This window comes from Falco peregrinus, chromosome 4 (assembly GCF_023634155.1).
Source record: "Falco peregrinus isolate bFalPer1 chromosome 4, bFalPer1.pri, whole genome shotgun sequence".
NCBI lineage: Eukaryota > Metazoa > Chordata > Aves > Falconiformes > Falconidae > Falco > Falco peregrinus.
Window position 1 is genome coordinate 79,783,022 of NC_073724.1, and position 14,491 is coordinate 79,797,512.

The window sequence follows — 14,491 nt, forward strand, 5'->3', positions numbered from 1 at the left end:
AAAAACTAGGTATGTAGTTTATCATTGTGGAAATATTACCAATTCATTACAAATTAAGTCAATTAAATAGATAATTTTATTTTTCTTTACCATGTGCTGTAAAATAAATGTGAATTTGAGGAAGCGAACTATAGTAGGCACTCTTAGAATCAGCGGAAAGATCGTAACATGAATATACTGAATTTCTGTTTATTGTTCATATTTATGTTTTTAATAACTTTATCAGAGAAGAAAGAAATTGATTACTTCTGTGTCTATGCTAAAAAACCCACATAATGTCAGTGTTAACAGATTTACAACTTTAGTTATCCCTCCCAGTGCAGTAAGATTTTTCTGTCTTGCACTTGTAGTGATGAGAACCGGGAAGGATGCATTGATTACTTTTATCAGATTCTAGAAGTCAAGACACTTGGTCACATCTTACCAACACAGTTTCTCTTGTGGTTTACAGACTGTCAGGTGCCAGCCACCCCTTGCCACCCCACTGTGACATGGATTCATGTAGCTCTGAGGAGTTCTATCAGGCTGTTCACCATGCAGAGCAAACCTTCAGAAAGATGGAGAGCTACCTGAAGCAACAGCAGCTCTGTGATGTTATCCTGATTGCTGGGAATCGCAAGATACCTGCTCATAGGTAGGACATAAGCAAAAGATACTGAAATTACAAAAGTAAATGTTTTGGCTATACTTACTTCTCAGGACAGTGCTTTCTGTGGCCTCATATGACTACTTCCTCGTGCTTTAAACACCACAAATGTGAGTGGCTGCAAAAGGTGGTATTTGAAGGTTGGGCCTTTGAAGGTAGGGGTTTTTTTTACACAGATTTCAAAAGTTCAAGTAGCACTCAGCTAGCAAACTTCTCATGAGTGTGCCAGACATTCCTCCCTGCTGTGGTGCTGTTCATATGTGAGAAGAATGGAAATTTCTGAAATGAGATGCTGTACAGCTACACTGAACACAGTGTCATTTTGCCAGCTTAGGATCATGATACTCTGATAAGTCTGTCATACAGAGGGTCTTAGATACTTATAGTAGAATAATACTGAACATTTGCTTCCCATGACCTGTACCTTTGAATGAACTGAAAAGTATCTTTATTATATTTAATGGTAATTATTAATATAAAAATGATAATGACATTATAATTTCTAAAATTCTACACAATTATCTGGTGTTAAGGCAGCCAGTATATATGAAACTGTGCTTGATTTTGGATTGTAATTAGAGCTTAAAGTAGTTACTCTTCATTAAGATTTTGGTCTTAGCTATAACCTTTGATTTGATGCATGCAAATAATAATCCAGTCCTAGGGTTTAGATTAAAATACAGGGAATGCTTATGAGTCTCCAGGTTAGCAAGTCTTTTTGCATTTGAAATCTACATAAGAATGCAAACTAAGGGTGACCTATTCCATACTTGTACCCTGGTTTCTCTGCTGTGGTACGAAATTCAGAGCAAGACTATGGCTCGCCAGCAGAAAAACAAAAAAACCAGCCAACGTATTTCTGAACTCATAAATGAACTTTCTGGTGTAGAGGAATGCTAGAAGGTCATCTTGGCAACTTGAGCCTTAGAAAGTTCCTTCTCCCTAAGTGAAGATGGACTCAGAGATCATTGTTTTTCTGTTGCACAGAAAATGTGACTATTCCATATTACGACTCCCATAATAATAGTTTAAAGGTGCAATATGCAAGACTGCAAAGCCAATGCTATTGTTCAAATAGTAAAACCAGACAGAAACCTTAATTGATATATTTAAGTTGTCCTAATAGTTGTAATAAATGAGAAAATATCTCCACTTAACAAATGGCAACATTGATCTAGGCAGTTTGCAGCACACGTGAAGCAGTCCACTTAGTTTCAGATTTGTAGCTGTAATAAATGTAGAAATCTTTCCTCTCTTATTTCAGCATTTTTCATTCTAAAGACTTTGTTTCTACACTCCTGTCTTCTAAGAGCTGCTATTTTTTGTGTTCCTCCCTTGCCTTCATATACTCAGGTTCCCAGATGTCAGCTAAGTCCCCAGTAATTTCTACTCACTGACTTGGCAACTGACACAACTTCTGTGTTCCAGGCTTTTTGCCACTGTTAAATGGCACTTTATGCACCCCTAGTAGTTGTGTTTTGATGCCATTTTTATCTAAATGGCCAAGATGAGTATACTAAGTACAGAGGGAGTAATATTAAAAGTCAGTCCCTCTGTCCATCCATCTGCATTTACAGTATTCCAGATCTGCAAGATTTGCCTAAAGGTGCCTCCCATCAAAAAGAAAACCAGAGGGATAATAATCTAAGGCCTTCTTGTGTCCAATTTTACATCCCTATACATAACTGAAACTAAATAAAAACATTTTTTTTTCAGAAATAATGAGAATTTTGTTGCTCCTTCATGACAGTTACTTGGCCTATTCTTGCTTTTCACACTTTTCAACACAGTTGAGGTAAAAAAAAAATAAAAAAAAAAATAAATCAATGTCTGAATGTACATTCTTAAATTGATAGAAAAAATACTTACTAGATACATAGCAATATTCCACAATTGGTATCGTTTGCTCTGTTTAATATGAGTGATATAAAATATACAGTTTCTAGCAGTATATTTTTTGCCTCTTGAATATTTTAGTTAACTGCATAGTTTGTAGAGAAGGAGACAGAGGAAACTGTAAGGTTTTTTATTTTCTCAGTTCATTTCCCCCACTATTTTTAAGACAGCTGTTCATATTTGTGTGCCCACTTTTCAGTAGTAAGTTTAATTTCACATTTGTCATTTCAGTTCTACAGTATATCTAAATTCTTCTGGAGCTGGAAGAATACCTTAATACAACAATTGACCTTGAAATAATAGCCAAAGTCTTACTTGGATTCTCTAATAAACTTTCAGACAACGTTACATTTATTTATTTACTTTGCTGTGGTCTGCAGTCAAAAGAATAAATCTCAAAGAACTGGCAAAACCAGCTGTTGAACTATGTAAAATTGAAAATTCTACAGAATAAACTAAAATTTTGTCTGACAAGGTAAAAGAAAGGGTGTTCTGAATTTCCTGGTTTTGTTGGGGTTTTTTGTTTGTTTGTTTTTAAATTGTGTTTATGTTGTTTTAGACAGATATGGCTGGAAAAGCACAAAGCTGTTTATTTTTACTGTGGCCATTATGATCCCAGAATATAACTTAATTTGGAAGAGACCTCCTAAAGTCTGATTCTCTGTCTTTATGATCAGACAGTCTGATATCCTCACTGTCTTTAGTGACCATATATGTGGCTTCTTGGCAGATTTGCTCCATGACTCTCTCAGTGAGGCAAACCAGTCTATAGTTACCCACATCTTTCTTCTGAGGATGGACATGGAAACTGACTTTTTTATTCTTCAGAAACCTCCTGCAATTATCATAATCTGGTAAAGATAAGGAAAGTGGCCTTTCAGTGATATCGTTGAGCTACCTCAACCATTGCTTCTTGAATGTATCTGCTCTGGTGTCAAGGACTTGTGTATGTCCAATTCTGTTAAGAGCAGCCTAGGTACATCTTCCTCTATTGTGAGTGCTACCTCACAGATCCTGCCACTAGGTACAGGGGCTTGAGAGGCCTGAAGAAGACCATGCTAAAAAAGAAAAAAAAAAAAAAAAAAAGACTGAGGCACAGAATGCTTTATTGAACAGTGGACAAAATTTTCCCATGTTCTTCTTTTGTTGCCAAGGTTAATTACAGAAGCCTTTCTTTTCCATCACATCCCTTGATGATTTCATCTGCACCTGACCTTTGGGCTTCCCTAATTCCATTTTTGCATGTTGGGGCAATGTCTCTGTATTTCTGCCAGGTCATTCATCCCTGCTTTCATCTTCTGTGTACTCCCTTCTTGCATTTGACTTTAATCAGGAGTCACTTCTGATGTCCAGGGTTGTAATTTGCTGTTCATTTTACTAACTTCTCTCAGGATCTGTTGTCTTAAATTCCATTGTCTCATGGTCACTGCAACCAAGTTTGCCATCAGATTTCACAGGTCCTTTTATTTTTTTCCCCCAGATTTGTAATAAGCAGATCCAGAAAAGTGCCTCCTCTAAGAGTATTACAAAGTAGACTAGGTAATACTCATTTTGCATTCCTGAGAACATAAAAAAAGCCTGCTTGCAAAGGCTTGCATGATCATATTTGTGGAGTTTTAAAATGCGATACTACATGACAAGTTTGGTAGAGCATTCCCTGTACAAAGTTTATAAAATCTTGTCCTAGATAAAATGAACTTACATTTTAAAATCCAATTAAAACATATTATAAGCCATGGCTTATATTGAATATGCTACAAATTAATAAATACAAAATACTCAAAATTATTGCCTAAAAATTATGGTTCTTACATATTTTCTCTTCTTTTTAATATAAAAATTTTAAAAAAATTCAATAGATTCAATATGCTAAAATATAGTACAATAAGAATCACTTTCAGAAAACCAGGGCAAAACTTTGTGTATGTTTCAATTAAAAGTACAAAATTATATTTTTCTTCATTTTCCTCTGATTTAGAACAAATCAAAACAAAACAATATCAAAACCAATGAAAGAAAAGTGTTTTATGTAATAATGTAGTCTCGATGTCTCTATTTCTATAAAAGTAAAAATTCAGTTAAGAAATGCCAGTATACTGCATCGAATGAAGTGAAAGTCACCAAAAATCGTTACAGTGCCAGTGGCTCTTGTGCATCTCTCCAGATCCCTCCACAGTTCATTATCTCTGTGTCATTTCTGGTTTCATTCCTGATAGGACTTGCTCTTTTTCCCCCTCTTCTGCAATCACATATTTTGATTCTGTCTTTTGATGATCTATTTAAAAAACTTCCTCTGGAGGAGGAGTTACTGCTGTGCCATAAGATATCTAAAAGCTGGTACTTTTATAGAAAGAATGTCAGGTAAGCTCTGGTCATAGCCTGAATGCTGCCAAGTTAATTTTGGTAATTGGTGTTGGTTTTTTTGGGTTTGAGTTCTTGTTGTTTTTTTGATTTTTAGTTGGTTTTCTTTTTTTTTTACCTTTTTAATTCTCACAAAAAAATTAGGAGAAAATCAAATTAGAAGGAAGATCATACAACGTAATCACTGAGCTCTGCTTCCCCATTTGGAGATGCCATGCCAAACTCTCAGCCTTATTATAGCTGCCTTTCACTGTTTGGGTGACTCAAACAACTTTAAAGTTACAATGTGTTTATGCTTTTTGTTGGCTCCTGAACATCGCATTTGCCTAATCTCATCTTCCATTAAACAGCTTACAGGTGTAGTCTTTCACATGAAGGAATAGCAAAAGGAAGTACAAGCCAACTAAGTATTGTAATGATGAGCAAGTAACCAAAAATGGTACTGGGAAAGTAGGAAAACAGTTGTAGAAGGCATTTTAGAGGGGAAAGTAGCTGACATTTAAATAAATTTGAAAAATTAAGTAAACCTCTTTTTTTTGTTACTTTGCTGTAACATATATAGGTAACAATAAAATATAAAAATGTAAAATACCTTAAAGAGAGGGAAATGCTAAAATAAAAATTTCCCTTTCATTCTGTTAAATGTTACACTATTAACAGTCCAACCTAATTTTAAAGTATTATGAACGTGCCAGTTTGTAGTTTTTCCATTCACTCTGGAGATATATGCTGTATGTATTTTTCTCATTTTCTGTACCTCTTATTTAGCGTAGAAAGTCTTTCAGACAAGAAACATATGGTAACTTGGCAGTGCCTGAAATAGAAGGAACTGGGGTATTGCTGTTACAAAACAAATGAATAAAAACAGCCACTGTAATTGACACTTCCTTCTTCTATCCAGGTTACAATCAGCCACATGCAGTTGTATCTAAAAATCTAACTAGACTGCAGCTGGTGTCACCTGTAACAAAAAAACACTGGGATGTAAAAGGTATTCAGGATTATAGTGACATGATCAGAGCACCAATTATTTCCAAGGTATAAGAAAATTCTTAAGCAATAATTAATAATCATGAATTTTAGCATGAAATTAAAAATACATATTTGCCATAAATAATTTGGTTGTTTTGAGTGAAGGCAACTCACTTATATTGCACTGTTTTTAAATATTACATTTGAAATGGGGTATTCTTCAGCTGCTGAATAAACATCAAACATGCTGTAAAGGAAACAGCGAAAGTCAATGCAGATGATAGACAGACCTCTAAGATTTGCACTGGAGAGTTCATTAGAATTTCCAGCTGGGATTGTTTTAGGCAGCTTTAAAGTCAGACTAAGGTTTAAGCCATGTTAGATTCTGACTAGGAATGGTGCACAAAGCAATACAGGAACTCCATGCTGGGGGCGGGGGGGGGGGGCGGGGAGAAGAAAAGTGATAAAAGCATAGAATTTAACTATCCCTGTTCAGTTAAAACAAAATGTTTGCTTATAACAGAGACTGAATTACAATAAAACAGAAAATTCAGTAAAAACAGAAAAAGCAAAAAATGTACAAGAGTTACATCCTCAACTTGCAATTCTGACTTTCATTGTGCTTGGTGAGAACCCAACTGTGAATGAAAAGAAACCAAGAAATCTACTTTTGTTGTTGTTTTAATATTGTCAGGTATAGTTGAGTTTATAATGAGAAATCTGAGTTCTTTATTTTCTCTTTCCTCTTAATAATAAAGAAACATAGGCATTTGTGTTTCTGATACTCAAGGTAAGGGTTAGGGGGGGACTTTTACCATGGTGGAAAAGGTAGCATAGAATGGTTAGACAATTAGCACTTACATATAAAACAAAGAAATACTGTAAAATGGCTACACTAATCTTTCTACAAGTGTTTGGGTGAAAAATTTCTTTCCACACAAAATTAAAATTTTTCATCATAAATACTGAAATGAATTCAACTGAAGCCTTTTTTTTTAATGCTTAACTCTGAAGTAGTGCAGCTTTTATTTATTATTATCCTAGTAAATTTATGAAAACTCTTTCAACAAACTTTATGTTCTCTCCTGTGGTTCTCTAAGGAGAGGGACCATTTCTTTCAATGTATTGTGAATACTACTGTAGAGACATGAAGTTTAAGAAGAAAACCAATATCAATTAAGTGAAAAGAATGAAGGGATGATGTTAAACTGAAAGGAGAGATGAAAAGACAAAGAACTAGGCAGAGCAGGAAATACAGTTTAAAGACAGGGGGTGAAAGAATGAAAATGCACACCATACAGTCCTCAGATTCAGCTTGTTTTCTTGCATTAGTCTGTAACAGATGCTGGCGGAAAGCACGCAGTATAAGCAGTACAGCTGCCCTATTTTCATTCCCAGATATCTGTAATTAAGGTTTGAGGAACTTCCCGTGACAAACATTGCATCTAAACTGTGGTGTTAAACACAACCTACTGATCATGAGTTTAAAAACAAATTATTCAAGTAGTATAGCTGGGTCAGAACAACAATACCACAAGCTCCTGCTATCAGAGGGAAAGCAGCAAGGCAATTTAGATAAGCTTTCAATATTAACCTTGATTGATAATTTTTTTGTTTGTTTGTTTGCTTTTAAGATAAACAGTATTTCCTGATACTGAGAATGTCGTTAGTATTTTCACAGGAATTTCTGTGATTTCCACAAGGAACTCTTTGTGAGTTATCTGTACCTTTCGAAGCCATAAAACATCTTAAGTTCACATAGTTGAGTATATTCCAGTGAAAGATTTTGCACATGCAAAAATGGGCCTTGAGTTTTGAAGACCATTTCTGAGAATATGAAGTTGGTTATTCAGTTGAGTTCTGGTTTGGAAAGGGCCATGTGTCTAATCTCATTGTAATCAATGGAGACCTGTAGCTTAAGTTACTTAACCCCTCTGTCTGATTGTAGTGTGTTGACCTTGACTAGCTGGCAGTTGTCCACCAAGCCATTCTATCACTTTGCCTCCTCATCAGAACAAGGGGATGGAATTAAAATATGGAAAAGTTCATGGGTTGAGACAAAGATAGGGAGATTGCTTACCAGTTGCCATCATGTGCAAACCAGACTTGACTTAGGGGAAATGAATTTAATATAATACTAGTTAATACAGAGTAGGATAATTAGAAATTAAACCAAAACCACCTTCCCCCTACCTATCCCTTCTCCTCAGGTTCAGCTTCACTTCTGACTCTTATGTCTCCTCTCCATGAGTGGTGCAGGGGGAAGGGGAATGGGGGTTGTGGTCAGTTCATCACATGTTGTCTCTGCCACTCCTTCTCCTCACACTTTTCCCCCAATCCAGCATGGGGTCTTTCCCGCAGAAGACAGTCCTTCACTAACTTCTACAGTGTGGGCTTATCCCATGAGCTGTAGTGCTTCACGAACTGCTCCAGTGTGGGTCTTTTCCACAGGGGGCAGTCCATCAGGAATGGACTGTTTCAGCATGACTTCTGTGGGCCACAGGTCCAGGCAGAAAACCTGCTCCTGCATGGGCTCCTCTCCATGGGCCACACCTCCTCTCAGGAGCCTGCTCCAGCATGTGATCTACACTGGCTGCAGGTTCTTTCAGGGCACATCCACCAACTGCAGCATAGGATCCTCCACAGGCTGCAGGGTGGATATCTCCTCCAGTGTGGTCTCCTTTCCTCCTCTGTTCCAGGAGCTGCAAGGGGACAGCCTGCTTCAGCCTGGTCTGAATCTCTGCTCCAGTGTGCCTGGAGCACCTCTTCTCCCCTCTTCTTCTCTTACCTTGGTGTCTGCAGGGCTTTTTCTCTCACATTTTCTCATTCCTCTCTCACAGCTACTGTTGCATAACATTACCTTTTCTTAAATATGCTCCAAGAGTTACAGGAAACAGGGTTTCATCAGGCTGGAGGGCAGTCACCAGTGGGGTTCTCCAGGGCTCAGTTTTAGGGACAGCGCTCTTTAATGTTTTTATAAATTATCTGGACGGAGAAGTCAAATGCATATTAAGTAAGGTTGCTGATGATACTAAGTTAGGAGGAGCTGTGGACTCCCTCAAGGGTAAAGAGGCCTTACAGAGAGTTCTGGATAAACCATAGAGCTGGTCAATCACCAGCTGTATGACATTGAACAAGAGCAAGTGCTGGATTCTCCACCTAGGATGGGATGATGCTAGTTATACATACAAATTCAGGAATGACATCTGGACACCAGCTCTGTGGAAGGAGATCAGGGGTTTGGTTTGATGGCAAGCTGAATATGAGTCAGCAGCGTGCCCTGGCAGCCACAAGGGCCAACAGTGTCCTGCAGTGCATCAAGGTCAAGGGAGGTGACTGTCCCATCCTCCACTGCACTAATGAGGCCTCACCTCAAGTACTGTGTGTAGTTTTGGGTGCCTCAGTGTAAGGACATCACACTGTTAGAGTGTGCCCAGAGGAGGGTGACCAAGACGGTGAAAGGCCTTGAGCGCAAGACTTAGGAGGAGCAGCTGCTGGTCACTTGTCTTGTTCAGCTTAGAGAAGAGAAGGCTGAGGGGTGCCCTCATCTCAGTCTGCAGCTTCCTCAAGGCAGGGCCATTGAGGTGACCATCGACAAGACACAAGGAAACAGAATGAAGCTGCATCAGGGGAAGTTCAGACTCAATGATCCCTTTGAGTCCTTTCCAACTTGAGATTTCTATGATTCTATTAAACTATGGTACTAATGCTGTTACTTTATGGAGTGGAAGTAAGTGCAGTAGCTGGAATCGACATTGAAGAGTGAAAGAAAGAAGGATGAGGTGTCTTAAGAAGAAAGGAAAAAGCAACATTCAGCTGCCTAATCTCTCCTGAGATGCCTTGGAGTACCCTGCCTGGCTTTTGTCATTTGGTCCAGAAGGTTGCAAGGTTTTCATAGGTCTGCACCAGGCCTATACTGATGAATCAGATACTCCATAATATCTTTAGGGCACTGATTCCCCTTTCAAACTGAATTAAAAAAAAAAAAAAGAGAGAGAAAAAAAAAAAGGGAGAGGGTATAGGCTAAATGAAATAGAATATAAAAATGAAACAAGAAGCAAACAAAATCAGGTAGATGATGGAATGACAAACAAGGCCATAAAAGAGTAACTTGGGTCAGGAAGACTTGACAGCCTGCTATCAAAAAAGGGGTTGAAGATCACACACAGGGATTTGACCAAACTGAGCTCTTTGGAGATATGAGTTGTGAAGGTAAATTAATAATGATGCTGTATTGTATAATTTTGTGAATAAGTTCTAGAATGAAAGAACAGGATGACAAAAAGAACGTAAAAAAATCTAGATAGTTAGGCAGTCACTTATGCTAATGACTTCACAGATCTATCCCTGTACTTTCATCAAGCTTAATCTCTGTGTTTCTGACATTTCTCCTGATAGTTCAAAGGAGCTAAAATTGAACTTTTCCTTCTACCAGCTTTTTTTTCACTTTTCCTTGTGGAGCTACATAAAGTAATTAAGCCCACAGAGGATCACAGTTCATTGTGTTGTCTTTCTACATTCAAATATATATGCCATGTCTGAATATGTGGATTTTCTGGAGAAAAATACTGAGCTTTGCTTTGTATTTGTGTCACAATGGATCTTCATCAGCTGTTCTCTTTATCACTGTGACATTTTGCCTGTCCTGCCTGTTCCCAAATGTTCAGAAGTTGCTTGTATCCATATTGTCTCCTCTCTCTTTTTTTGATATTTTTTTAATTAATCTTTCTATTGGTTCAAAACAGCATAGAGTTCAAAATATTGGCTGCTGTAGCAGATACCTTCAAAACCGTCACAAGGACACAAACTGACACTGGCTATTGGCTGCTGTAGCAGACACCTTCAAAACTGTCACAAGGACACAAACTGACACTAGCAAAGTGTTTTGGACAATGGACTTTGTTATTAAGTCTGGCAGCTGTGATATGTGCATTATTTGTGGTATCTGGAAAAATAAAGCTATGGTAGACATTGCGTATTGTGGAAATGATGATGTCCGATTTGAGTAAGGTTCTTAAAAACATGGCAATTTAAGAGATATAATGAGAAGTACAATTGTGTGTTTGTACTATAGAAGAGATAAAGAGCCACTTAATGTATTTACACTTAAATGCCTGGGAGACAGGGAAAGAATTAAAAGGACATGAAACAAGAAAGAGGAGAATGTAAACTCCAAAGTCATGGCCCTCAGGACAAAGAGGGAACATTGTTTAGATGGTGTAGATTACTGGTGTCACTTATACTTGTAGCTATGTGTTGCATAAGACATTAAAATGGAAGAAAAACATGTTTTGAGTAAAAACAGAAAGGAAACTTTCATTTTTCAGGCTTAATCGATTCTTTTTAAAGTTCCATCTGCCTGTCTATGGATTTGGGGAGGGAAATTTAGAAATTTTCATTTGTTTGTTTTTTTGATTTCTTGTTTGGGGATTTATTATTATTATTGTTATTATGTAGTTGTTCTAGATAAAATTGCCTTTGCAAATAGGTTAGTTTATAAATACTGCTCAGATGGTGAGGGGGAAAAAATTATCATCTAGTTCCGTTCCATTTTTCTCCAAAATGAGATAAGCACACAGGACAGACTGTCAATATTAACAGTTACGATGGAATTTATAAGAAAATTCTCATTAATTTAACTGTTATATACTCACTGACTGTTTCTTTACCCAATAAGTGTGAATTTCTAATATGTTAATGAGTTAATCTGATGCTGCTGAACTATTATCAAGATGATTGCACTGTGATAATGGTTCTGAGTGGATGCAGAATCCCAAATTAAGATTATCTCCTGTTTGTTAACTGCACAGGAAGAGCTTTCATTTACGAAGCCTGGGGAAAAAAAGGAAATATTTAGAATTTTCCTATGTGACTTCTGGCAGATTTTTTATTTCCTTTTTTATCTGCAAAATATGTATTTTTTCAATTTGACAGATACAAATGTCAAAGTGCACATATATAGCTATACACTCATATATATGCATTCATAAATATAAGAACTTAAAAGAAGTCTTCAATTTTAAGCTCTGAATTCTGAAAGAAAGAATTTTTCAATTAACAGTGGAATGATTCACACAAAGCATGTTTTTGAGAAGGCAGTTGAATGTATGGTAATGTTGAACTCTAGTTGCTTTTGTGTACTGTTCAGATGATGGATACATAATCTGAGGTTTTTGTTACTACTAATTGGGTTCTGTTAGTCACTTAAAGCCTAGAGGTACATAGATTCATCAAGTAAAGTTTTTCTACAAAGTTAGAACTGACAGTTCATTAGTTTTTCTTTCTAATTGTGGTTCAATCTTCAGTACTGTCATGGCTTGCAATGGGATAGCGTATATTAGATATACAACGTTTCCTTTTGTGCCCTAAGATTGCACATTTTCCTTTGCCTGTTGACTGTTAAAAAGTAAATGGATTCTGTTTTGAAGGATCAAGTAATGGCAATGTAGAAAATTGAAGTAACTGACAATTTGTTGGCAAGCAAGTCTGAGACTAGAGGAAAACTCAGTTTCAAGAGGGAAAGGAGTTCATGAACAGATCAGACAATGGGAAGAATAGGCAATGATTGACTGCACATATTCTTCACAGGCAATAGAAAGGAGTAGCACATGCTGTATTAGTTCCCAATATTCTTATAGCAAAAGCAGGTTTTGAGTTCCACATCTTGAAGCATAAGTAACATAAACACTTCAACACCCATTGCTGAATTACGTCTTAGGGTCTTCCAAACCAGAGGTGGTACCTCCCTACTATTGAATGTATCGTACCTCCTCTGAATATATTGTTTCAGAGAGATTGAGTACAGGTTTGGTTTTGAGAGGAGGATAAACAAAATGTGAATCCTGGAGAGACTGCAAAAAGGAACATGGACACCGTTTTAACCTAATTGTTACTGTGTTGTCACTATGGAAATTCCTGCACATGTCTCTGATCATCCAGTTAGTCCATGGAATCAAAAGTGGCTGTAATTCACAAGAGGAGGAGGGAAAACAGTCTATGAACAATGTCTTTAGGTACAAACTGAAGGAAAAGCTTGCAATTTATAAGTGGTTGTAATGGTTTAACCCCAGCCAGCAACCGAGCACCACGCAGCAGTTTGCTCACTGCCCCTGACCCAGAGGGGTGGGAAGGAGAATCAGAAAAGAATGTAGAACTCTCAGTCACTTACCTAAATTACATCTCTGGTAGGTGTGAGACATTGAATCTCATACAAAATAGTTGTGGATTTCCCTTTTTGCTGTGACTTTTTTTTTTTTTTAAACAAGCATCTAATAACAGTGAAACAAGTCACTTATTTTTAAGTGGTCAGAAAAAAGTATTTGAAGGAGGGCTATAAGATTTTTAGTTATCTTTGTTGACTAAATACACGCTTGTGATACGCAGTTGAGATAATAAATAAACAAACATAGAAGTAAATGTTCCTCAGTGGTGAATAAATAAATAAATAAATAGTGAATTAGGAGTCTCTGGTGGTAGGAACAAAGTATATTTCTAATTTCATCTTTTTGTAGCTGTCCTGTCTCACTTGGTGGCAGAAGGGAGAGGTTTTTAATTCTTGGAGAGGCAACTAGGGATAACTACAGTTACTTGGAGACTTAGGGTAACACAGCGATCTTTACTGTTTTATTTACTTATTGCAGTTGGTACGTGGTGAAGAAAAGGTATTTGTAAACTTGAATTCTTAAATCTATAGCACGAGAAAACAGACTAATCTATAAACTTGAACTCTCAAAATTCAGATATAGGGCTATTGTACAAGCCAATAGGGAGGGAAAGAAGGAAAGAAGAAAAGAGAAAGTGTTCACCACCCCTGGGTCCCATGTTGTCTTCATCTGCAGGACCTGCGATCCTGTCTATGGATTGCAGGTAGTCCTTAGGTAGTGGGCACTTGTGTGTGCCCATGTGGGATGCATTTTTCTGTCTTTGGTCTCTGGCCAAACTGAGGCTGGCATTTAAGTATCAAGGCACATGCACATTAAGGCTTGTGGGAAGTTCTTGAAAGGAGTCACGGGATAGTATCAGGGTCTGGGGTGTCTCCAGACTCCTGCCAGAATCCCCTTTGATTGACGTTATTCTCAATGCACAGGTGCTTTGCCTCAGACTGCATGACCTCTAGGCTAGGTTGTGGGCACAGAAAAGTGCCGCCTCACCTGTGCAGAGTGTACCTGCACCTTTCAGTTCTTAGTATGGCAAATGTTTAAGACATTCTGAGACTTATGGTCAGTTCTGAATAGTCCTTCACAGTAGCCATCTATTGGTTTTATTAATTACTTGAGTATAAATGTGAACTGATTATGAATTAGGATCTTTACTTCTAAAATTCATGATTGCTAGAGTTGAACAGAACATGAAAAGTCCTAAAACTACCACACCTAATTATTCATTGCCCATCATTTGAGCCAGAGTAAAAATCATAAATGTGTTCTCAAGCTGTGCAAGTTGCAGGTAAAATATAGTGGCTTAAAGCACTGTAAAGTTATGAAGCCAATTCAAACTGTCATATTTTACTTTGCTATTGGGATGAGCTAAAAGAGCAAAAGCAATCAATTACCTTTTTTTTTCTTTTCTTGAACAAAATAGTTAACAGTATACAAATGGCTAAATATTGGAAACCTC

The 14,491-nt window shown here is 37.2% G+C and overlaps 1 protein-coding gene across 3 annotated transcripts in view; it reads left to right on the forward strand.

The window, feature by feature from the left end:
• KLHL1 (kelch like family member 1) overlaps window positions 1-14,491 on the forward strand; it is a 235,074-nt gene that overhangs the window by 62,676 nt on the left and 157,907 nt on the right. For 2 of the 3 annotated variants that reach the window (XM_055802807.1, XM_055802809.1), the window contains exon 2: window positions 452-634. The exons of the other annotated variant lie outside the window; for it this stretch is intronic. In XM_055802807.1, the coding sequence (XP_055658782.1) occupies window positions 452-634 (183 nt within the window). The remainder of the gene's footprint in view (window positions 1-451; window positions 635-14,491) is intronic. 3 annotated transcript variants of the gene reach the window in all.